At 45.2% G+C, this 24,062-nt stretch overlaps 3 protein-coding genes across 3 annotated transcripts in view; 2 read left to right on the top strand and 1 right to left on the bottom strand.

The window, feature by feature from the left end:
* Positions 1–154: 154 nt before the first annotated feature.
* slim (scruin like at the midline) lies at positions 155–12,577 on the bottom strand. Its single transcript, XM_075669836.1, has 8 exons — positions 12,427–12,577; positions 12,179–12,303; positions 11,828–11,912; positions 10,407–10,561; positions 9,413–9,549; positions 8,032–8,183; positions 7,133–7,180; positions 155–3,807 (listed from the first exon to the last, which is right to left on the bottom strand). Exons 1-8 carry the CDS (start codon positions 12,479–12,481, stop codon positions 3,455–3,457), a joined length of 1,110 nt encoding a protein of 369 aa, XP_075525951.1. The 5' UTR covers positions 12,482–12,577; the 3' UTR covers positions 155–3,454.
* A 970-nt stretch (positions 12,578–13,547) lies between these two features.
* Positions 13,548–24,062, top strand: part of LOC142557757 (lysosomal alpha-mannosidase-like) — a 66,769-nt gene continuing 56,254 nt past the window's right edge. The window contains exon 1 of the mRNA XM_075669840.1: positions 13,548–13,966. Coding sequence (XP_075525955.1) covers positions 13,948–13,966 — 19 coding nt within the window. The 5' untranslated portion in view covers positions 13,548–13,947. The remainder of the gene's footprint in view (positions 13,967–24,062) is intronic.
* tun (N-terminal glutamine amidase tungus) lies at positions 19,566–20,635 on the top strand. The gene has a single exon (XM_075669837.1). It carries the CDS (start codon positions 19,874–19,876, stop codon positions 20,474–20,476), a length of 603 nt encoding a protein of 200 aa, XP_075525952.1. The 5' UTR covers positions 19,566–19,873; the 3' UTR covers positions 20,477–20,635.

Raw genomic sequence — 24,062 nt, forward strand, 5'->3', positions numbered from 1 at the left:
TTTCCACAGTACCTTATGGTTGATCTGTGTCGTTACTATTATTGCTGTACTTAAACTAAGCTCTCTGGCTTATGTTTCTGATATGATGCCTCCATTATGCTAAAATTCTATTAACAGAGATCTTAGACAAAAACAGAAGGAAGATTTCAAAGCATTTCAACAGTCAAAACCTCATAGTTCATTTATTCAGCACTTTTTGTACAGTTATGTCCAGTTGTTAGTGGCTGCAGAAATGCTGTGCGAGAAAGTGAAATTTGCTGACAAAGCAGAAGCGCAGTTTGAACTAAATTGGAAGAACACTTAAAACAGGTCAGGAAAACTAATATGATTTCCCTTAATTAGCCAGAAACACCTTGAATAATTACAAGTTTTGTATGGTAAAGTGAGTGGCGCATGCCCTTTCTTCTGTTTTCAAATTACAATGTAGCACGCGTACTACCCCACCGAGTTTCTTGCAATGTTACTTGAAGGAAAATCTAGGGCCACTGTCTACGAAAGTTTCTTAATGGGCACTGGGCCACCGCGGGAATGCTGGAATACAGCCAACTTGTGTTGAACATGGCTTGGCCTAGAGCATGCTCATGGCTGTACAATTGAAGCTTTCTTAAGGCAAAATATTCACAAAAAGCCACAATGCTCCCTATAGTTTACTCACATACAGCACGACGAGTAAGCAAAGAAAATGGAAAGATACAATTCAAACAGAGAGAGAGAGAGGTCTATGGAGCCACAAATTTGACAAGGGGACTTGTATTTGTCAAAGCCAAGCCACAGCCAAGACAAGTGCCCTTTTCATAACATTTACTCCAAAGGCACCTCTTGCTCGACCACTGTAGATCATCTCCTTTGCAGTACCGTTACTGCTTGATAAAGCGTACACCATAGCATGAGCACTTAGGTGCTGATACCTTTTTTTTTGCATCATAATACAGAAAAAGAACTGCATTTTACATGCTGTTTCAACAGACAGGCAACTACTGCAACAGACCACTGTTCACCAGAGGTGTCTTCAATGTGTCCTGGTTATCAGAAAAAGATGCCAATCCTAAGCCCCATTCTTAGCATTCCTATGTGCACAGCAGCATCGCAGCACCATTTTTCCCTCAAAGTAACAGCAAGAAACTCTATGTACTAGCCTTCTCAAGACATGGCTTGCAAAAAATTCAGTGATGAGGCTATGTGCTCCATAGGACACCGGAGAAAGTGAATTGGATGTAAAAAACTAAGCCGGTATAGCAACTAGTATTGTGAAGTCTTGCTCAACACCACAATACAAAGACAATAACTGACACTGGTATCTCCATGCATAATCATGCCATTTAAAATGTTTAATACAGACATGCGCAGCTTGCAACACTGATGAGATCAAAGGTATAGCCATTATGTTACAGCCACACGTAGAGAATAATTTATTATTTAAATTAGTCATTCTAGCAGGTTAATTTATATGTTAGCTATGACAAGCAAATTCATTAGCACGTGCTGGCATTTCATCTTTTTGCATATTCATTGCTTAGCCTTATTAGAACGTTCCAATAAAATGAGAGGACGGATAACACAGTGCTTTAGCGTACTGCATGTACTGCCACGCCTCTGCTGTTACAACCTAATCTGGATGACAAGTCTGCGAGCTTGCTACACCACTGAGCAGATGTACAGCCTAGTAGAGGTGGTGACAGTAGCAGTAAAGCAATAATGTTATGCTAAAGTTTCTAAACAAACTGCGCTGATTTTACACAAAAATATGGTGCAAGAAACTCCCACACATGCCGAGTTCATTAGCACATGTAATCTTCTGCACTATTTCAATGCTGATAATTATCTCTACCGAAGACCAAATGTTGTCTATAAAAATGACCATTTTTGTTGTAGCTTTTCAAGTCGGAGATGCGGATATTCCGAGGAAGGAAGTGTGAAGTGCCTCCATTTGAAAGCACTCTTCAGTAAAGACATGTCAGCATGTATGCACATAGTAGGACACATATCGCTCTGTGTTTGAAGTCCCCATCCATAGGTTAACCATGCCCAGAAGGCTTCTCAAGCCATATATCTCTGTATAGTCAACTAGTTATAAGTCAAACACTATGTACATAACTATTCAAGTTGGCTACACACTGGGCCACTTGATGCATGCTGCTTCTGAAACAGGAGAACCTTAGTCTCCCATTAGTTGACACACATTTCCAGGCTGTGAACAATGAAAGCACTTGCTTGGCAGTTATCCGCAACCTCCACAGCACTTTGGTGCCCACCACTAGATTCATGGTCATCTAGGTGATTATATTGTCACAGAGCTTGAACACACACAAGAAAAATGCCTCTCCCACAACAATGTAGCACTTCCAACATCAACAAGCAGCTCACAAGGGAGACATCACATGAGTGGTCACGGAAACGTGCCAACCTCAGTGTGCTCACACTTGCCAGAAACAGCTGCAGGAAAGTGCCTGGTCTTCAGATCTTTCAGCTGCACACATCATGTCCTGCTTCAACAAATACAGTGACCTCGCAAGAAACACGCTATCAACACATGAAACAGGAACTAAATGGCACTTGGCTGTTCCCACAGTATGTCTCACAGAGTGCTCAGAATGTTCCCATAAAGCTATGCTTATTACAGGTTTGTGAAAAAAAGAATTGAAATTCACTTTGTGCATGCTGTAAGTAATCTTCAAACAAATACTCATTCATTCACTCTGGCTTTCACAGTTCCACTTTCAGCTAACATTTCTATGTAAAATGCCCTTCAATACATGGTCAGGCACCGATAAAGTGCCTCGTAATTTTTTCTTAGCTTGGAAATTCCACTTTCATTCCTATATGTTTAAAATAGTTCACAAACACTATTATTTCCACTCTTGTTACTTGCAAGCGAAACTGCCCAACAAATATGCAGCAGGCCTATGTAAACTGCATAAGCCACTGCAGCACCTTCGGCCACACGTCGAAGCAAGTTGGCACACCTTAGAATGTGAAAGCTTGTTATACCACACCAGCATCAAAGCCCTTTGCAGAATCACAACAGACATCAGTGGCAAGATTTCAGTTGGTTTCCACCAATTTGGCAATGCCAAGTAGCCAATTTGGGAGTGTGCAAAGGATGCTCCAACATAACAATGCTCTAACAATGAGTGGAATCCTTGGCAAAACTTGTTGACAATGAAATAAAGTCTTACAGCCGTCCTTGAAGATGAGGTACTCTTATTGCTTTCTCCAAGCAAGCCTGTTGTTACCAAGCCTGGCAAACCCACATTCGAGAAGGTACTTCTCCACAGCAAAAAGTGGCCTGCCTGCAGACAACCAGTTGGGGGCGAGCACTGCCTTCTGCCTTCTCTTTTATTTGCAACTGCTGACGGCTCCACGCAGAGGCTCACCAAAGTCTAACACAAAGGTTCGTGCCCTTCTGATGAAGTATTCTTGCCACCTCACCAGCACTGACAACACAAGCTTGAGTTCAGTGTTGCAGCCTCTCGAGGATGGACAGGGGAACACCATCCCTCGCGAGCTGCCTTGGAGGCAGAGTGGCCAGCCAGGGTGCAGCTTGCAACAGAGCCAGCCAAGAGAGTTCGAGCAAGCTGGGCACAGTGAGCCACATGGACCAGAGGCTGTTGCATCGAGACATGCCATCTACTGCTGTGACACCACCGAAGACAAACATCTGGCCACTCTCAGTCACGGCTGCCGCATGGAAGTAGACTGGGCTTGGCAGGGAGATGGGCAACCTGCACCACTGGAGAGTTGGCAGGTCTAGCCTCCACACGTCATCGAGGACCCGTGTGCCAGTATGGCCACCGCACACGAAAACGGCTGTCAGGAACAAAGAGAAAAGAAACGGGGGCGATTTGTAGTTTCTATGCAAGTCCTTTTGCAACACGAAAGTAAGCAACTACCAACTTTGATATCCACATGAGAAAATGTTTGTTCCCATGGCATGGTGAAGAGGTCAGCACATGGCAGACTGATTTAACCAGCTACTCAGTGGAGCAGACAGAAGAAGCTATGGCAGCTGGTGATAAATACAGTGTAAGAAGTTATTGGCCTAGTACATACAGCTAGGAGTCCAGACACATGATAAACAGATAGTCTCGCCAAAGTCCCAACATAACTTCACTAGGCAATGGTAGCCTGTCAATATGTGCTAAAGCTGTGACATCTTGAAGCTGTGACATCTTGAAGCTGTGCCTTCGCTCACAATGGTCTACCTGAAAAATTCAGTGCCAAATGGAATACAGAGATAAAGAGGCAATGAGTGTGTATGCCAGGCATTCATTTCCATTACATTTTGTGCTGTACATATCCAAGTACAAATGCATGTGGACTATCTAAGCTGTCAATCCTTCTATGAACGGTCATAACAGCAGGAGGCTCATGGTTATTTCCAGCAGCTCATTAAGGTGCACTGAATCTTCTGGACATAGGTGTGCATTTCCACAGTCCTCACTCATTGGTATGCTGCATGCAGACATGTCAAGGAATTAACGCTACAATCTTGTGCTCAACAGCTCTAAAGTTTCAATACTTGTTGCCAGGCTAGTTGGTTTATCTTATTACACAGTGTTAAGACTATGTGTGAAGACAATAACAATGTAAAGTTTTACTATGTGGAATAGAGCACTTAACCCTTTGCAGTCACAAGTGCTTGAACAAAATGTAGTTGTTACAGTTGGGAACTACCTATTTCGGGGTCAGGAGCTCTCATGAGAGCAAACACATAACAGCTGAATTATTTCAGGAAGCTTTCATACAGTGTACTATCTGTAGTCAGCATTACATAGATGGTAATTACTACCAAAACCGCTTTACTATGATTACTACAGCAACTGTAGCCAAAAAGCAGGCCATTCTCGGGTCATATGAAAGTGGAATATACAGTCAAACCTCGATGTATAGAACACGGATATATCGAATTATTGCGTATATCGAACACTTTATAGTCAAGAGTTCGACGAACGTTCGTCTGGTGAAGCAACATGATGTTGAAGAAATTGCGGTCACTGAACAAGTCAAGGTGAAAATAACACAGACGTTTCGGGACCCGTACAGGTTCCTTGATCACACTAAACACGGGCAAGAGCCGCGAGTCGTTTTTATGCGAAAATGTGACGTAGAGAACAGGTGTAATTGGCAGGCAGATTTCCATCAGTCTTGTTGATACTGTTGTCCGTAGTTTGAATAAGTAAAGATTCTAACAAGAGTCACGTCATCGGATTCTTTTCCTTAGCTATTATAGCAGCGTTTTCCCAATCGATGGGGTGACTGCGATGATCAGCCTGTTCGGCAAGTGCGTTCTAGGCTTTTTTCTTGTTGGAGACGTCCCTTTGGTGCTCTTTTAATCTCATGAATTTGCCGGTTTTGTCGATGTAACTGAAGCTGCAGTCTGTGCATGGTACCTTGTAGATGACACTGAGGTAATTCTTGCTTTCAAGCCAATCCCTTACGTTAACAAGCTGATTTCTCAGCTTGTTGGATGGCATGTGTGCTATTCTAAGATCATATCTTGGGCATACGCGGCTAAGAGCTTCGCTGACGCCAGGCACGTATAGGACGCCAGCGCATTTCGTGAACGACTTGCCTTGAGACAGCTTGGGATGGAGGTCACGAGCTTCCATTTTGTTATTGAACTTCTTGGGGTACTCCTTCCATCATAATTCGTGACGAATTGTCTTCAGCTCGTTCTGCATTTCGTCGTCACTTGAGCAGATGCGTGTGGCCCGTGTCACGAGAGATGAGATGATGGATTTCTTGTGGCAAGACGGGTGACATGAATTGAAGTTTAAGTACCGGCCAGTATGAGTCGCCTTCCTGTGCATGGCAAATGAGAGTCTCATTCCACTTCGCCGCACGAGGATGGCAAAGAAAGGGAGGCTATCATCACACTCGTATTCTGTAAAAAATTGTATGGCTGCTTCTGCTGAGTTGAGAAGACGCAGGAGGCATGAAGCGTCCTGCCTTCGCACAATGCAGTAGCAGTCGTCTAAGTAGCAGAAGAAAACCTTTGGCGCGGGAGCGAAGTCAGCGAGGGCCTTCTGTTCAATGACCTTCATGACCAAGTTCAACTTGGTCATGGAGCAAGCTACACTGCTGCAGTACTTTCACCCAAATAAATAAATACTTTGTGTGAGCTTCAAGTGAGTATTTACTGCACCACGATTGGGGCACGATTGGGGATCGTTGTTCGGAGCGCACATTTGGTAGTGCCGCGCGTGATTAATCTAGGCTGCGCTGACTACACGCGGCTGACAAAGTCGGCACGGCCAAGGCTAATTGCGTGCAGCGCAACTGAACGCGCGCTCCCGATGGGCAAAGTTGGCGCGGCCTAGGCCAAAAGCATGTGGTGCCACCGAAAGCGAGCTCCGAACAATAATCCCCGATCGCGCCCTTGGTTCATTGACGGATTTACAGAAGTTTTTTACAGGTTTTTTACATGATTTTATATATTGAATTATGGCTCTATTGAACTATTTCACCATCGCCGTGCTGTTCGACATATCAAGGTTCGACTGCATTGCTTCTTGGAACTAAAGTCTTCAGATTCACTGAACTCACACGTGTTGTTTCTGCAATATGCTTGTGTAGAAAATGTTTCAATTCCTTCCCGTGTGTCACTAAAAAAGAGCTGTCCTCGTGTGCAGATGCTATGAAGTGCAATTGTCAATTGTAAATGTTTCTGAAAGGCGCTACAACAAATGCAAAAATAAAGAAAACCATCGCGCACAAGCACATGTATATTGGCAATTTCTTAACATTCGAATGGAACCAATATTGTGCTGCATGTTGGGAGGGGCCCAATACTTTACTGCAAAGGGCTAATATCATGCATTTATTTCTACAGCAGAAAGTCAGATCTCAGAACCACTGCTGCTATACCCACTTTATAACACTGTGTCTGTTTCTTTTTTCCCCCCACCTTTATCACACTTTGATGCAAGTCAGATGACATACAAGCATGTGATCACTGATCACAACTATGCTAAGACATTTAAAAAATGAGGGGCTTCAGGAACTACACTGTAAACTTGTTTTATGAAGTAAAATGATGAGCAGTTCAATGAGGCAATGCAGCAGTTGAGAAATGCTCTGACTTGTGTCCCAGAGAAGGCGACACTGCTGGCAGAAGCAAATGCCGACTTACAGTTGTGGTACTGAACACTGCTGTGGCATCTCCGCTTTGGAGGGAAACCTGAAAGCATTAAAAAGGAGAGGGTGTGACGGATGGACAAGGAAAAAATGACTCAGCTGGAAGGAGCCTCAACCCAACATTCAAAAATCATGCAGTGCTTTTATGCACAGCCTGGATATGGGATGGTGTACGCCCAAATGTTGAGATAGTCGCATCATATCTTCTACTTCAGAAATGAAGCTTGACAGATGAATGCAGAAGACATACTGCTTTTTGTTTCATATAAAAGTACCCTTGACATTCTTGCAGGATAAGAGTCTTTGTCACATTCTGCAGAATTCGTTCAGTTACATATTTATGCTTGCTCTGAAACAGCCCCTCGGAAAATAGCAGCGCGGCACGTATTCAAGAAAGGAGACGCAAGCAAGGCAGATGACGACTATTGTTGTGTGGCAGAGATACACCCAAAAGGGTGTAACTTTGCCTAAGAGTGCGCCCCGCTTCATTGTAGCCTTCACAGTGAAACGCATTGAAAAAGGAGCGGGAGCCCCACAAATTGGATCACAGGCAATCTTGGATTGCTAATAACGACGCTTCTGCTGAATGCACTGAAGTACTTTTTATTGCACAGTATTTCTGAAATAATCTGTTTTAATGACAAATGCATTTCTCGACTTCAACAAAAAGTGGTTTAGGAACCCTTGAAAGAATGTCTTCAAGTGTGCTTGTGATTTATTTTTGTCTTTCACCCTTTTCCACTTTTATTTGTTTTTTGTTTTTTCTCGTCATCTCACATCTACAGCTCTCATTAACGTTTATCTTGGTTGTTCCCATCAACAGTGGATCATGCTGTACAGCAAGCCAAGGCACATTGCTTAAAAATGCTTATGTAAACCAAATTACATTCTCACCATGACGGGGATCTGGCGCTGTGAACAGGGACTCCCACCGGAGGAAGATTGTGTGAAATGCCGGCAGCTTGCGCAGGGGCAGACTGTCATGTGCCGTGCCACCTCCAAGGACTATGATCCGATCCTCGTATACAGCAAGTTCGTGACGATACCTGCAGGGAATTAGAAAACCACGATTGAAGGGGAAAGATTAAGTGCAGAACTCACCATGGTAACTGCAGAAGCACGCCTATGGCAATACTCTGTGAATGGCTAGTCACTTGAGAAAGAAGAAGCAATGCGCTAACATTTGGTGATGAAAAAGACGTCTACGTCAGTGGCAGTAGCATTTTGCAGGACTCCGATTCACCCACAAGCAAGACACCCTCCACCACTCACTCAACACAGCTTCTTGTTGCACAGCAGTACAAAAGACAAAATGCATGTTTATTAATTCGTTTTCATTTGCCAAGTCACTCTATACTAAACAAATAACTTGCACTTGTTGTCATAGAGGCAACACTGGCGCACCAAAAGCAAAGGTTCTGCAGTGCTGCTGTAAATTAAGCCAAAAAACATTATTCTAGTAGTGCCCCAACACCATGGCTGCAATGAGATCACTGCGCTTTTGTGCTTGACCATGCACTGATTCAGATGAAAACATAATACAGAGGGAATGCCAGAGAATCCACAACTGTTCTGCAACTCAGGCACAAGCAAAGTAAATGTGCTGTTCAAAGCCAAATACATGCTAAATGAATGCAGAGCATGGCAGGAGTCATGTTGTATGGCAGTCGAAAAGCGTCGTCAAAATATATTGCGCAAACAAGCGAGAGACTGGCCATCTGGGACAGTTGTGGCAGAGATTTTTATAGAATTGCAACTGTAATTCAACAACCCTGATTGCTTCTTTCGCCATTAGCTCCGGGTAGAAAGCTTTAATTCTGAGGTTTTACATGCGAAGACCATGATTTGATTATGAGGCACACCATAGTGGGAGACTCCAGATTAATTTTCAGCACCAGGTGATCTTTAACATGCCCCCAATGCATTTGCATTTCTCCCCTATCGAAATGTGGCCGCCGTGGCTGGGCGGAAACCTTGACAGCACAATTTCAAGTGCAAGTTTTGAACAGGTGCAAGTTTTGAACAGGTGCAAGTTGCTGCATACATTCAACTGAGTTCAATGACTGAGCATTCGTGATATAGTCAACAGGCAACAAAGAGAAATATGTGTGTGTGAGTGCGTGTGTGTAATTTGCACAAGTTTGTCATTGTGTTTGTTGGACAGGTATTGACTGTCATGAAACACTTACAAGCTCATAGAAAAACTCTGCCATGCATAAACCAGCAAGCCACAAAAATGGCGGCAAAAAGCACAGTGACAATGAAGCCTGCTTACCTTCGCGTAGGCTCATATTCGCAGGAGAGACGCTTCCACGAAAGGTCATCTAGACACAATCGATGGACATCCATAGAGTATTCAAAGCCCGTTGTGCCACCAAGGACATATAGGTAGCCATTGTGACAGCACATGGCCTGGAACAAAATGGGATCGCAGGCCACATATTACCACAAACACTGTGGTGGAACAGAAGAGACACAACTAGCAACGCCGAAATGCACCGACATGTCTATCAGAAAAAGCACCATGTGGTCTTGTTGAATGTTCGCAGTTTCTTAGCCGCTGGATAAAAAAAAGGTGCAGCCTGCCACGTGTATCGAAAACGGTGTGATCTGCCGTGGCACCACCAGTTTGGGACCGTTGTCTGGGGTCGGCATAGAAATGCGTCCCATCCCCACTGGCTAGCGCCGTTCAGCCCAGCCAAGCGGCCGAAAATGGAACTATGGCTGTCACATTAGCTTTCATTGCAGCCCCCGACGCGGCAAGCCACGCCTTTTTTTTTTTTTTTAATCCAGCGGCCATGACAGTCTTAAGCATCTACTGTGTGAACCAGGAAAGCGGTGATCCTAACAAAACGCAGAAGTTAAGCTTATCAGAAAGCTAGCACCATAATAAAAAACTGAATGCAGTAGATATGCTACCACAGGCTAAAATAAAATCTCACAAAAGTTATAAGATTTTCTGTGAACTTTCATGCACTGCGAATTCCACTGCAACAATGCACAGGTACATGTATGTTTTTAATGTTTCACATAGATGAGGAGAACAGAGGTGCGCAACAAGCTAGCTCTGATAAATTTTGTCCCACATATTCCGAGACCCAGTAAGTAACAAGTACCAGAGCAGGAAGGTCCGTGTCATACTAGCACTTACATTTTTCCCGGTAAGACAGAAGTATCAGTTTGCATGCGCTCACACAATGTTGCACTCCACCTGGTAGAGGCTGCCTCTGAGTGGACTATCCGAAACCCTGGCACAACTTTGAGCATACCTGTCCGTACTGTTCGTAGGGGATGTCACCACTGGTTGGCACATGGTCCCAGTGGTGGCTGCGCAGATTGAGTGCGAAAAGCCGGTTGGAAATTCGCTCCCCAAAGGGAACACCCGTGCCTCCATACACCAGCATCTTGTCGTGGTGCAGTAGAGCTGGTCAGGACATGGCATAGAAAAAAATTAATTACTTGCTGCTGCTGCCTGCATCGTTTAGAATGCAAAGGCATGTTTATAAGAAAGCAATAGGGTCTTGTGAAAGGAAGAGGTTCGCCAATGCAAATAAAACAGCACAAGTGGTATCCATATTATATAAGAAAATACAATACAGCAATAAGCAGTGAAATAAAAGCCACAATTCTTTACAGCTACTACTGCATCTTCAATACACTGATGGAATACCAAGCAGTTGTTTCACCTAAAGTTCACATGTAAAAGATGACACCAGCTTCTAGCTACATATATTTATATTTAGGCATACCACACACAATGACACCAAAGAGTCCTAGAGTGATATTGCGCTTCATTATTGGCTAAGAGAAAGGCTGTGGTGCAGGTGAGCTAGTAGTATGCTCATTTGACAAAACAGATGGGCCAGAAAAAGTTTAAAATGGTATTGGCTTATATGTAACATTGTTCTACAAATACTGCTCATAGAATATATTGTGCAGATTGAAAAGTTCTAAGAAAAAGGTAATTGGTTAGGTGCATGAACAATCATGCCTAGTTTTGGAGCTAGTCTTGTTTATTATGCCCGTCAATCTACAGTTTACAGTGGAATATCACCATAAGTAAGACTTGTCAGGATCCAAACACCTGAAGGCAGTAGGGGAGTGAAGCTTGCTGTTCGTGGATGTGCACTCACAACCAATATATGCTAGTGTTAGACCAGTCACCTGCTCCTGTGCTAGCATTATTGTAGTGAAAGACTCAAGGTATAATGGTCAGCTACCTATGTTACTGGCTTTCCAATATCAAAAGTGGAGACTGTAAACAGAGTCTGCATGCATATACCTCACAAGTGCAACATTTGAGGTTATTCTGGCCGAAGTGTGTTCAATTGTATTTAACTGCTTGACTTCGTTGTGACGCAATATTTCTGAATGTAGCTGCTCCTTGCGTCTTTTCTTTTTTAGATAGGCGTAGTGTGCGCCTGTTTGCCACAAGTAACATCATTTGTATGCTGCAACACATTTACAATGCACAAGTACGTAATTTGTATGCTTTTTGTTAGCTACGCAAAAGTGAAATGCACATCTCATTGATAAGATCACATTGGGTCTGAGGTACGTGGATTCAGTTCTCGCAGTGGCTGCAGCACGTCTTCATTGGCGTTCTGATCGTTTGGCGTTTCGTCGGACGCTGTAATTGGCAAATGTCGCGCGGCTGTCACTGCATGCATGCGCAGCCACCATGACTCACCCGCGTGTGAGGCAAGCTCCGTCGGCACAACCCCCGTCATGAAAAGGTTCGTCCACCGCTTGGTGTACGAGTTGAACCTCCATAGCTGTCAAAAGATTAATCGAAAGCATAAACGAGTGAAACGGTTAAGCTGCACTGTAAACAAAGCCATCACGACAAGCGTCGCTTTGAAATTTCTACACGAATTTCCTTCCATCGAACACCTAGTCCCAATACAAAGCGGGCCTACAGAATACTTGCAAATTGCGAAGCTACAGGCTAACGAAGCTCCGCAGGGAACAGCGCAATCGAAGGGCCACTTCGACGAAAGTCCGTAAAGCGCAAAGATTAAAGCGCAACGCGCATACTCACTTCCTTGAACAAGGCACTGCTGGGATCTTCACCCGCGTTGTCAGGGTTGTAACCTCCGAAAGCGTAGACGCTAGCACCGCTGGCAACTATTCTGTGACCACTGCGAGGTTTGGGCACGATGGGACCTGCACGGAACAGATGCGCGACACGGCATGATCGAAACGCAGCCGCTAGAGTCGCCGAAGGAATCACCGATGCATGCTCCGATCGTACATACCTCGAGCGAGGACAAAAGCAAGATATCTCACCTTTGGGTTCGACGACGTCGATGACCAGCGAACGGAAACAGAAACTCTCCGCCATGACGGTCACTCCATGTGGTTGTGGCGGCGTCTGTAGTTGCTGCTGCTGCCGCCTTTCGCGGCTGCAATCAGCTGGGCGAGCGTGGGCACGGTGGGGGGTGGGCGCTTCTTGGTTTTCTACCACACTGAGCTACTTGACTAAGAGCAAAGTGGTTCATAAACTACCACAAAAACAGACCATATTTACAACTTACAAGTCGTTTTGCCATCTGTTAGCAAGAAAGTACACTAATAATTTCAATACTTTACAAAAATAAAGGTTTTATGTTTTAGGCAAACATATATAGAGCCCGCCATTGAGTGCTAATTCCTAAATGTTAGTCCCACAAAATGATTAAATTTTGACAGGGGTTGGAAAACTGCTTTTATATGTGTATAAACAAAGCTTTGCGTTTTCTCGTACATTGAAACAAATGCAAAACACGCACAATGGCAAAAGGAAAACGTTAAATCCCTTAAAACTCAGCAGAACTGCCCCTTACAAATTTAGTTATTGGATTATTTCGAGACTAGCGTTTCTTTTTTTAATTTGTGGAGCAGAAATGACCCCAAAAATTGCCCAAAATTACGTCACTTGGTATTTGTGACGTAATTGTTTCCGTCGGGTACGTAACGGTGGTAACGATTCTCCATGGTAACGATCATTGAGGAAGGAAAAACTCCCCCATGTTAACGATGGAAAAAGTTCCTCCATGTCGGCAAATCTAGAATCGCGGTCCGTGACCTCGACGCAGACGTTCACGTGTTGAGCCGCCGCTGATAACGTCCTTGATGATTCGCACCGGTGCGCACTGGCGCACTAACGCTCCCCCATGCGCCTTTTCGTCCTCGATAAATCGCACCGGTGCGCACCCGCACCCTCGGGGCAGCTTTTTGGTTGCCCCAAGGCTGCCCAAGGCGCACCAAAAAAATCGGCGGAGCGCCGCTCTGCAATCCCAGCAGGCATTGCGTGTCGTGCGCGTTGCAGACGACGCCGACTCGACTGGTAGAACGACAGCAAAGAAACTAGCGCGCCTTAAATTTTTGGAAGCCGTTTTTTTTTTTTTTTTTGCTAGTTCGTCTGATGACAGCGATGGCGAAGTCTTTATGAACTTGGCTATCAGTAGAGGCGGTAATGAAACGCCGAAAGTGCGCAATTTTGTGGGAGGCGTCAAGTGTTTCAATGACAGCGACGTGAGTAATTGTACTCTTTAATAGCGCCGAATTCACTTTGATTTCTGTGTGGTGCTGTTTATATTTCATGGAATGGTGTCTGGTATAGCGCAGCAAAACACGGACACAGGAAGAGACGACACCATGACCAACAAACAAGCCCATATCCCCACCCTCGTTGTTTATTTCAGTTCCGAAAACACTTTCGAGTGTCCAGGGAGGTGTGCTATAACACTATAGCGGAGTACGAAAGCTCTCAGTTCTATCCAAAGCAAGCTGGACAAGAATGATGCCCGGAAGAAAGTGCAGAAGGGCATGTGCTGTCGTTCTTGTGGTGAGTGTTCTGCTACAGATATACTTAGTTGTATCTAAGCGATAAGCTGCGCAATGTCGTGCAGGTTTGCTGGAAATCAAACTTCTGAAAGGGCCGCTGCCGTGCTGTTTGGCATGGCGTAAAGTACCCTTCATAGCATCATCGAACGGGTTGCTTTGACTCGCCGTGGTTGCTCAGTGGCTATGGTGTTGGGCTGTTAAGCACGAGGTCGCGGGACCGAATCCCGGCCACGGCGGCCGCATTTCGGTGGGGGAGAAAACACCCGTGTACTTAGATTTAGGTGCATGTTAAAGAACGCCAGGTGTTCGAAATTTCCGGAGTCCACCACTAGGGCGTGTCTCATAATCAGGAAGTTGTTTTGGCACGTAAAATCCCGTAATTTAATTATTAGCGGGTTGCTTCCTTTCTGGAAAGTATCAGTGGGAGAATAATACGTTTTCTATTAACATTAGAGGACATAGCTGTCTTCGAGCATGAAATTCGAGCAGGTTATAAAAAAATGTTTTTCATCACTTAACGCCAGAATATATTGGCCCCCACCAATATATGTGCATTTATTGGAAATGAAATTCCCGCATATACAGATGTCCCAGCTAAGGGTTAGCTAAGCTCTTACAAAAAGAGAGAGAAAAAAAGATATAGGATATACGAAGACGCAACCAACGGTATTTTGTCAACAGTGACGTACCCCACCATGATGATCTTTTTTTATGATTGAACTGTCGATAATGAGATTGCATTAATTAAATAACTTTTTAATTACTAAATTGGGGGCGCGAATTTTCATAGAAAGGTAATAATTATATTTTAAAACACACGATTTAGTTGCATTCAGTGTGCTATGGCTCGCATAATTATTTTTTCCGTGTTATAAAGAAAATATGCAAAATATTTACACGTGTACTTGTTTATCTTTATCGGGCGACCACGTTTCACCGCCTAACAAATGTTATCGCACAGCGCAGGACGCGCCTGCATGTATCAGAAGTTTCTGGAATGTTATCGATGGTTCCATCCGATGTCTGTGACCGAACCTTGTGTAATCTGATTGCATGTATGCGCGACGCGAATAATGTAGAACTTTGGGGAAGACACGCGGGTTCCAGCGATTACTCTGGAACATTCGACGACTGATGTACAAAAGCCGACGCGCTTGACCCGCTGATCAGATTTCGACGACCGCCGATGGTGTTAGCCGCTATACTGCTCTCCTTTGAGTGTAACTTGCTATTGTGGGCACAAGTTCGCCCAGTAAAACGATAGTTTCGCCATTCACCGTTTTGCTTTCTCCACCGTCACTATACCACGTGACAATATCAAAATAGCCGCATGATTACGCGTCCGCGCGCAGCGACGTTAGGCGTTACGTATATGGTTAGGCGTTACGCGCATATGATTTATTTACCTATACAAGCATGACAATATGAATATATATACGCCTTCATTCAGCGGTTAATGACTTACCGGCAATCATTTCGTCAATTTGTAACTTCGTCATCGGAAGGGAACATTTCTCGCCATCAGTTACTGACTCTACGAACGAGTTCATTTCGGCGCAAACGTTGCAGAAGCAAACTGACCGCTCGCTCAGTGATGCCGTTATGCGCACTGGCATACGCCAGGCGGCGATAGCAGCGCACCGGCCCAGTGCATTTCTATCGTAGAACGTCTGCCCCTCCACAGGCTTGGGGCGTTGTGGCCCCAACTGGTTTAGGGTCGACTCTGGGGCGCATTTACCGAGGATGCTATGAGCGTAGAGTTTCCTACAAAAAGTAATTTTTGTAAGAAACTCAGCATTCTCGGTACTCCGGGACTGGCGTCACGGAGCGTTCGCTTGCCAAGGCTGGCTGTGTGGTTCTCCTATCTAAATGCATGTAAAAGGAGAATTCGGTTTGTTGCATTTAAAATAAAAAGTTAAAATATAGTGACCATTGGTTTCGAATATTTTATTTAGGTCATTTTTTATTAAGAATTGGCGAAGTTCAAAATTTTTCAGAAAACGAAACTATCAAGTTTACAACTTTGTAACTCAGCAATGAAAAATGATAGCACAATTCTGTGAGTTATGCATGAATCTAAAGAAATGTATTAATATCGAAATACAGCTTTTGCAGAACCCTTGTGCACAAGGTAACAAATTCACGTAAGAAGTAAAATGACATATTGAATTTGTCCGCTTTCAATTATCTAATGGATGTCGTTTACCGAACCGCGGTACATGTTCTTGATGCCGAGCTATTAATTTGTAAACTTCGTGCTTCTGTATTTTTGACACATTACAATTTTTCTAAATTCTTCTAACAACATCCATGCCGTTTCCAACAAATTCCGTTTCCAACAGTCACTAGAATTTAATATGCTCTCTCAGATGCAACAAATTTCATCAAAATCGGTCCAGTGGTTATCTCAGAAAGAACGTTTTTTTTTTGCGTTTTACATGCATTTGAATAGGCCGCATCAGAGTTGGGCCCGAGCTAAAGCTTCCTCGCACTCTAAAAACAGTTGCACCCATAGAAACTCTATGGTTGCAGACTTTGGTGTGCCACAAATAATAATCGTCATCTGTCTTGCCCGCATTTACTTTCTTTAACGCTGCGAGCCCGGTACTTCTAGAGTTACTGTATATGCTACCAAAGGTAGATCATACAGTATACCTTTGGTAGCATACACAGTAACTCTAGGTACAGGTACTTCCAAGTCACGAAACGGCATGCGCGTTATCAACATTACAGAGCAGAGCGTTCTCGACAGGAAAGTAACGAGATCAGCGTTTTCAAGAAAGGAAACGCCAGCAAGACAGATGACGATTACCGTTGTGTGGCAAATATACACTCCAACGGGTGCAACTGTTTTTAGAGTGCTCTTAAAAAAAGTTTACATCCTTTGGGGCTTAGCTTGTCCCCAAACAATAGAGTTTTTTAGTCTAGGGGACGCAAGCGTCTTGCGTAAGCAAGAACTAGGGGCGACGGCACTGCGCATGCGCAGACACCTACGTCTGGATCTGCGCATTCGCATTACCGTCGCCCCTAGTTCTTTCTAAATTTTAAATTTTTCTAAGGGTGTTAGAAAAATTTACGCCCTTTGGGGCTTATCTTGTCCCACAACGATAATCGTCATCTGTCTTGCCCGCGTTTCCTTTCTTTAACGCTGCGAGCCCGGTACTTACCAATCACGAATGGCATGCGCGTTATCAGTGTGACGCAGCATTCTCGACAGGAAAGTAGCGAGCGCCAAGTTTTCAAGAAAGGAAACGCAAGCAAGGCAGATGACGATTATCGTTGTGGGACAAATATACACCCCAAAAGGTGCAACCGTTTTAAAAGTGTAAAAAGATGTCTACACCCTTTCGGTTGTATTTTGTCCCCAAGCAACAGTCGTCATCATCTGCCTTGCCCGCATTTCCTTTATTTAGCGCGACGTAATGATGACGATATTAGCAATATTAGCAGTATTAGTTTTGATTTTGCTAGCGCCATCTCTCGGTTGTAAATTTTAGTTCACCACGTCACCACCACGACCTACTGGAACTCCACGGGAACTCCAGACCTTCACGGATATCCGGTTTCTATGGGAGCCACTTGCGCCCACTCACGTTCAACCATTGGCCGTTGGGTTCGCTTTTATAACCTGTTCGTCTAGCACCAGCAACCTGTTCGTCTAGCAGCTAGCAATGCAGGCAATCAAATTAAAGCTTCAAGCATGGGCAGAGAATAATGGCATTTTGGGAGAGCTTCAGAATGGCTTCAGAATGGGTAGGCGTTTGGATGATAACTTGTTTGTTCTTACTCAGTGTATTGAAATATCAAAAGTAGAAAACAGACCGTTGTATGTGGCCTTTTTAGACATTACAGGAGCCTATGACAACGTAGACCGCAACATTCTGTGGGATATTCTGTAAGGGGAAGGCTTCTGTGACGATTGTCTACAGTTTTTGAGAGAGATTTACCTATAAAATACCGTTTGCGTTGAATGGGAAGGGATGAGGAGCGAGGAGAAAGTTCATATCAACAAGGGACTGCAGGCAGGGGTGCCCTTTATCCCCGCTGCTGTTTATGATGTACATGGTCAGGATGGAGAGGGCGCTAGAAGGAAGTGATATCGGGTTTAATCTCTCATACAAACAGGCGGGTACAGTAGTAGAGCAGCAGCTCCCAGGTTTATTTTATGCGGATGACATTGTGTTGCTAGCCAACAAGCAAAGTGATTTGCAACGTCTGGCTAATAATATCTGTGGACAGGAAGGCAACAATTTAGGTTTTATATTTAGTGTTAGAAAGTCAGGTGTTATGATATTCAATGAAAACAGTGAACAGAAAGTGGAGATGCAGGGCCAGGAAATAACGTCGGGTAACAGAATATAAATACCTTGGTATATGGATAAACGAGGGCAATAGATATATGGAAACACATGAAAAAACAATAACAGTGAAAGGGAAGAGAAATGCAGCCATAATGAAGCACCGGGCGCTATGGGGATACGATAGTACGAAGTACGATAGGCACTCGGCTCCAAAAGTTGACTGCCCGAACTTTAAAAAATGTCGGAGCGTGTAGTCCGCTGTTCTCTAAAATAGCGTTAAATAGCCGCTCATATATTGCCCTTTGCAGGCAGTAGCAAATCGCGCAGATTTTGTACACTAAGTCACATTCTTTATAGAGTTCGTAAAGTACGCAACAGTTTCATTGTATACGTTGTCTAATTCGTTTCTGCGCTCTTTAGAAACATGAAACCAGCGTATAATGTTTGACGACAGAACGATTACTACTCATTTTAACTCTTAAAGGTTGTCCGTGAATGCGTCGTGAGTTCAAAAAGAATTACGCATATAGCTTCACTGCGTACGTATCTTTCGCATCACTGTTATGCTGCCGCGGTACCACGCAGAAAAGCTAGCTTTACAGTTTGAAAAGAGTTCCGTGACACAATTTAAGGCCTGCAGTGAAGCACGTTTTAAAGCACTGGGATCACGTTTCCAAGCTTTCTACTGAGCTAGACATCCAACGACATTAAAAACAAGATATGCTCAGCTTTCCTTGAAACAGACTCGATCAACCTATTGCACATATCGGGCGGAGGACTTACTCGTGAATACTTTTACCACACCATCTGCCTTTCTATACGGCACACAGCAGTAAATCCTTATGTTATCTACGACATTAGGCTATCTGTAATCAACTCAATAAAGCTAGATTATCCTATGAATCTTTTAAAACAATTTTTCCAGTGTCTTACTGAGGCTAGGAAAGGGAAAATTATGTCGTCGATCTAGCATTGCAGCTGCCACCTATGCTCGTTGTTTACATTTCTTGCACCGCTCTCCTCCTCTAGTTTCACTATTCAAACGCAAAGCATTCGCAAATTTCTGTTTTCTTTTTATATTTGTGAATTTGTTCATTCACCGCCAATACAAGCGCTTTGTGCCTGCCGAAATGGCAGCACGAGCGCTGAACAGATCGCAGAAGCAGACGACAGCGGATAGGTTATAACTAGCGCCACTCTGCTCGTACGTTCTGACCCTAGCCGCAAAATGGGCGAACTAGACCAGGCGTGCTGGAGCAGGGAGATCTGTGCAGGTCTGGAGTTCAGTATGTCGTGGGCACCACTACCCTTATTTCCGTTGCACTGTGGAAGGTGCAGTTTCCCTTGTCAATTTGATCGATATCAGTGATGTCAGTGATATCAGCTGTGCCTGTCTGTGAGCACCGCGGTGGTTGACCGGCCAGTCGACTGTGGTAACGTTTTGGCAGTTTTGGTTTCTCGGCATTCTGAGCGACGTGTAGTTCGCTTTGGGATCCGCGAGCACAGCTGTCAACCCTGAAACGATACCCCGCCCGACAACTGCTGTAGTGGTCGTCGGTTCGTTAGCGGCGAAAAACCAACGAAGCGCTTGAAGCTGCAGCCCCGCGATGTCGGACTCTTCCAGTGATCTGGCGATTCCCGATGTCAACCAGTGCATATACACAGCGTGCTACTGCGAAGAGAACGTATGGAAACTGTGCGAGTTTACGCGGGCTTGTCAGCCAGAGTTGCTGCCCTACTGTTTCGTCGCCTTCGTGTCCAACCGCCGCCAAGCCGTGCCTATCTGGTGCCAGAAGAGCAGTTCGCGCGCTGACGGCATGTCACTGTGGGACTACCACGTCATCTTTTTGTACAGCCCGCCACCAGGCCGCCGCAGACCCTGCCTCATCTACGACTTGGACACGACGTTGCGCTTTCCCGAGGAGTTCGACGCGTATGTGCGAGAAGCATTCAGGCCGCACGCAGCCATCAACCCCGAATTCTCGCAAATGTTCCGCGTCGTAGGCGCGGCCGAGTTTCTGGACAAGTTCGCATCGGATCGCTCTCGCATGCGAAGTGCCGACGGCTCATGGCTGAAGCCGCCTCCACCTTATCCATGCATCCAGACGAACTCGTGCGATAACAACATCGATGACTTCATTAGCGTCGACGAAGCAGTCGGCATAGGGAAGGTGTACACGTTAGCGCAGTTCGTGCAGCGGTTTTCGTAGACGCATGTCGGTGGCGCGGAACAGCCGGCGTTGTTTTTGCGTGTGTCTGTAGATCGAACAAAACCGTTTACTTTACATTTGATTTTATGTGTGGGAAGTGCCCTTGAGACTTTCAATTCTGCGTCACCCAAAAGAAACATTCTTATCTCGTTTTCTGAATGTGTTATCGGAGTCCTGACTCGGGTGTTATCTTGGCAGTTGGTGGCCGTGTGCCGCCATCGTGCGTTTGTCTGAGGGCAGTGGACGCGAATGGACGTCTGCTGCAGTGCTCGCTCCGAGAATCTAATTTGCAAACCGAATTCACTGAACGCACGTTTGAGAGCAGCGCAATACCATTGCGCAAACGCTCCGTCACGTGGCTTTTTTCATATTTCGCGGGCTTCTTTGCAATCCCCCCCTCCCCAGAAAAAAAAAAAAAAAAGAATACGTGAGACGTAAAGACAACTCGATCGGTCGTTTCTGAAGGTGATCTGCAAATCTGCGTATCATACTTGGGGTCCCCAGCCGATAATTATGGGGAAAAGAAAAAAAAAATGTCTGAGTTACTATGGACTATTGCGAATAGTATGCGTTCGGTTCAATTCGCTTTCGACGCGCCTTTAATTTTAAAATTCTTGGCTCATGTTACGTGGGACACCCTGTATGTGTCGTGCACAGAGAACTGTTCGAAGTTTGCCTATATATGTGCGGAGGAACATTGTAAAAATGGAGACGTTTTATTTTTCTGCCCTCGTGTACCAACGCTGTTCTGTCTGAAGAAATGTCATTTTTTTTTTTTTTGCTTTGAAACTTGAGTGTCACCGCACATAGTTGCGTGTTAATTTCAGCGAGACACACACACACACACACACACCGGGTACTGGGGAATAAAAAAAAAATAACACGCGAGAAGAGAGAGAACTCGTGCCGCACGCAGAGACGCACTGTGTTCTGCTCGACATAATAGATAGGATGGCCTTCGATGGCGCGTAGCCACTGCGGGCGAGTGGCCAAGATTTACCATAAATATCAATGGGCTAAGCCGTTTCACCTTCCTGCTGGAAACGCCGAGGCTTGCCCTGTTCAAGAAAACTGGGCGACTTGCCTGGGACTTGTCTTCATGAAGTGCGCCCCTGTGCAAACGTTGGCTCCATCCATTCGCTTGTTCGTCCTATGTTGACCGCCTCAATACTCTACCTGTGACACCTTGCCTTATTTTGATTCTGAAGTGCATAAATGTAAAAAAAAAATAGGAGTCGAGAGAGTACCGAACGGTAAATGCGGCAAGCGATGGATTGATCGATTTCCAAGCACTGCGCGTAGTGATTGCAGAAAGCCTGTGCTCCGAGGCTGTCTTTCCCTCTGGGTGGTTTGGGGCGAAGAACGATTGTTTCTGTTCATGGCTCCTGATAGCGCTCGCATCCAGACGCTCAATTTCAAGCACCTGAAATGCGCCCAAAAGTACAGTGCCTTAACGGGTATTCTAGCATTCGTCCGCCATCGGAAAGTGGCCGTATGTACAGGAACCAAAGCCCCGACCTTGCTCTCAGCATTATTCGACACAGACATTGGACAACCGCGGGAGTTTTGAAATAACGTGATCGTACACCGAAAACACATGTTCATTTACAATATCGTTTCACTCGCCAAAGCATGCTGTGACCGCTAGCTGAACCACGATTTTACGATCTTTGATTTCACGAAATGTTCGTTAAATGAATACATTGGGATTTTCACGTTTAGATATATAGGGGGTTCGGTGCGTTTGTAATTTCCGGACAACGAAATTACTTCAATTTGCATCAACATGCTTACGTTGTTGTTGATGGACTCGAGGCATTTATCCTGTGGGGGGATGGGCGACTGTCATGCGTCCCCTGATAAGTCGTTTTCTCCGCATGTATCGCGTCTCCTGTAATCTGGCTTCCCCGCGTAGCTTAGTGTCGGCGGCGGTCGGTCTGGTTGCAGCGCATTACGAGAGATGGCGCGAGTGTGGCGTGCCTAGCGCCACCTAACGGCAGGGTTGGTCAGGTAGGCGCGACAGGGATAGGGTGGCTAGAAGGGGAGGTGTGAATACTGGCGGCGCAAACGTGACCCCACAGCGCACCGATGCCGCGGGGCGGCGCTGTTGACCAAGGCGGGGTAAGCACGCAGCCGAAATGAGCGCCTCGCCAGCCTCGCGTCGGCTGCATCTCTACCACCGAAGGGAAAGTGGGCCCGTTTCGGGTATCGCGCGCTTTCTGCGAGCGTCAAAGAATTAATCTTTATCATGACAACAATGTTATGTCAGCCCACATCGTTACACCTGCGAAATTTTACGGGCCCAGTTCGCACTGTATCGAGATTCAAACGCGTTTCGTCTGTGCGCATTTCGTGAGCTGGCTTTGGGTGTTAGGGGCTAGTGGGGGCTTCGAAATAATTTCGACCACTTCGGGTTCTTTAACGCGCACTGACATCATACGGGCCACGGCGGCCGCATTTCGATGGGGGCGAAATGCGAAAACACCCGTGTACTTAGATTTAGGTGCACGTTAAGGAACCCCAGGTGGTCCAAATTTCCGGAGTCTCCCACTACGGCGTGCCTCATAATCAGAAAGTGGTTTTGGCACGTAAAACCCCATAATTTTTTTTTGACATCATACGGCGCACAGGCGCCTTGCTTATCGCCTCGCTGAAAATGCGACCGTCGTCCTCGAGATTAGCAGTCAATCACCCTATGCGTGCCGTAAGACCTGTAAACTGCAGACATTACCTGATAACGTCTGGACGTGTTTACAAACCACTTTTTGTCTGCGCTTGCAGACCTGTAGCATATCATTTTGACGCTCATATAAGCAATTTACTATGATTGCAGACGGTGAAGCAACAGATCTGGTCATGAAATCGTTTATTTACAAGTGAGGAAAAAAATTTACAACACACAAGGTTTCAGTGTTTTCCGTTTCTTCTCACTGCTCTGCTGATTGACACCTTTAAGCAAAAAGTGAATCTTTGTGAGGCAATAAAAACGTATAACTGAGGCTGTCAGGGTAGCAGAATGGTCTAGGCAACCAATATTTGATGTTTAACCAATTGACTGCAAAATCTCGGCCACAGCTTTGGCATGCCAGCGTGTTACACTGAATTAAAAATTATGGGGTTCTACGTGCCAAAACCATTTTCTGATTATGAGGCACGCCGTAGTGGAGCGCTCCGGAAATTTTGACCACCTGGAATTCTTTAATGTGCACCTAGATCTAAGGACACGGGTGTTTTCGCATTTCGCCCCATCAAAATGCGGCCGCCGTGGCCGGGATGCGATCCCACGACCTCGTGCTCAGCAGCCCAACACCTGAGCAACCACGGCGGGTGTTATACTGAATAAACGAGTGAGTTTGTTTTCAAGGGCATTGTCCAGCTTATAGAACGATTCTGAGGGATATAAAAGGCCCTCAAGGTGCCACTCTTTGGATGCCTCTGATGGAAGTTCTCTGGGGATATTGCCTTTATCACTAAGACATGCTGCTTTGCAGTCTTCACAATGTGTGGGCAAAACACGCCTTCTCGCCCCATAACCTGCAATGTAATAAACTTTAAGCCGTGCGTCGCTGCGGTGCTCTACATAACT

This window comes from Dermacentor variabilis, chromosome 9, assembly GCF_050947875.1.
Source record: "Dermacentor variabilis isolate Ectoservices chromosome 9, ASM5094787v1, whole genome shotgun sequence".
Classification (NCBI taxonomy): domain Eukaryota; kingdom Metazoa; phylum Arthropoda; class Arachnida; order Ixodida; family Ixodidae; genus Dermacentor; species Dermacentor variabilis.

What these genes read in the sequence shown, in the direction of transcription:
- tun (XM_075669837.1), top strand. Translation starts at nt 19,874, where the DNA reads ATGTCGGACTCTTCCAGTGATCTGGCGATTCCCGATGTCAACCAGTGC.
- slim (XM_075669836.1), bottom strand. Translation starts at nt 12,481, where the DNA reads ATGGCGGAGAGTTTCTGTTTCCGTTCGCTGGTCATCGACGTCGTCGAA. An exon ending in GGAGCTTGCCTCACACGCGG is followed by an intron (nt 10,562 to 11,827) that starts GTGAGTCATGGT and finishes TGTCCTGACCAG; the next exon opens with CTCTACTGCACCACGACAAG. An exon ending in CAGTGTTCAGTACCACAACT is followed by an intron (nt 3,808 to 7,132) that starts GTAAGTCGGCAT and finishes TGTTCCTGACAG; the next exon opens with CCGTTTTCGTGTGCGGTGGC.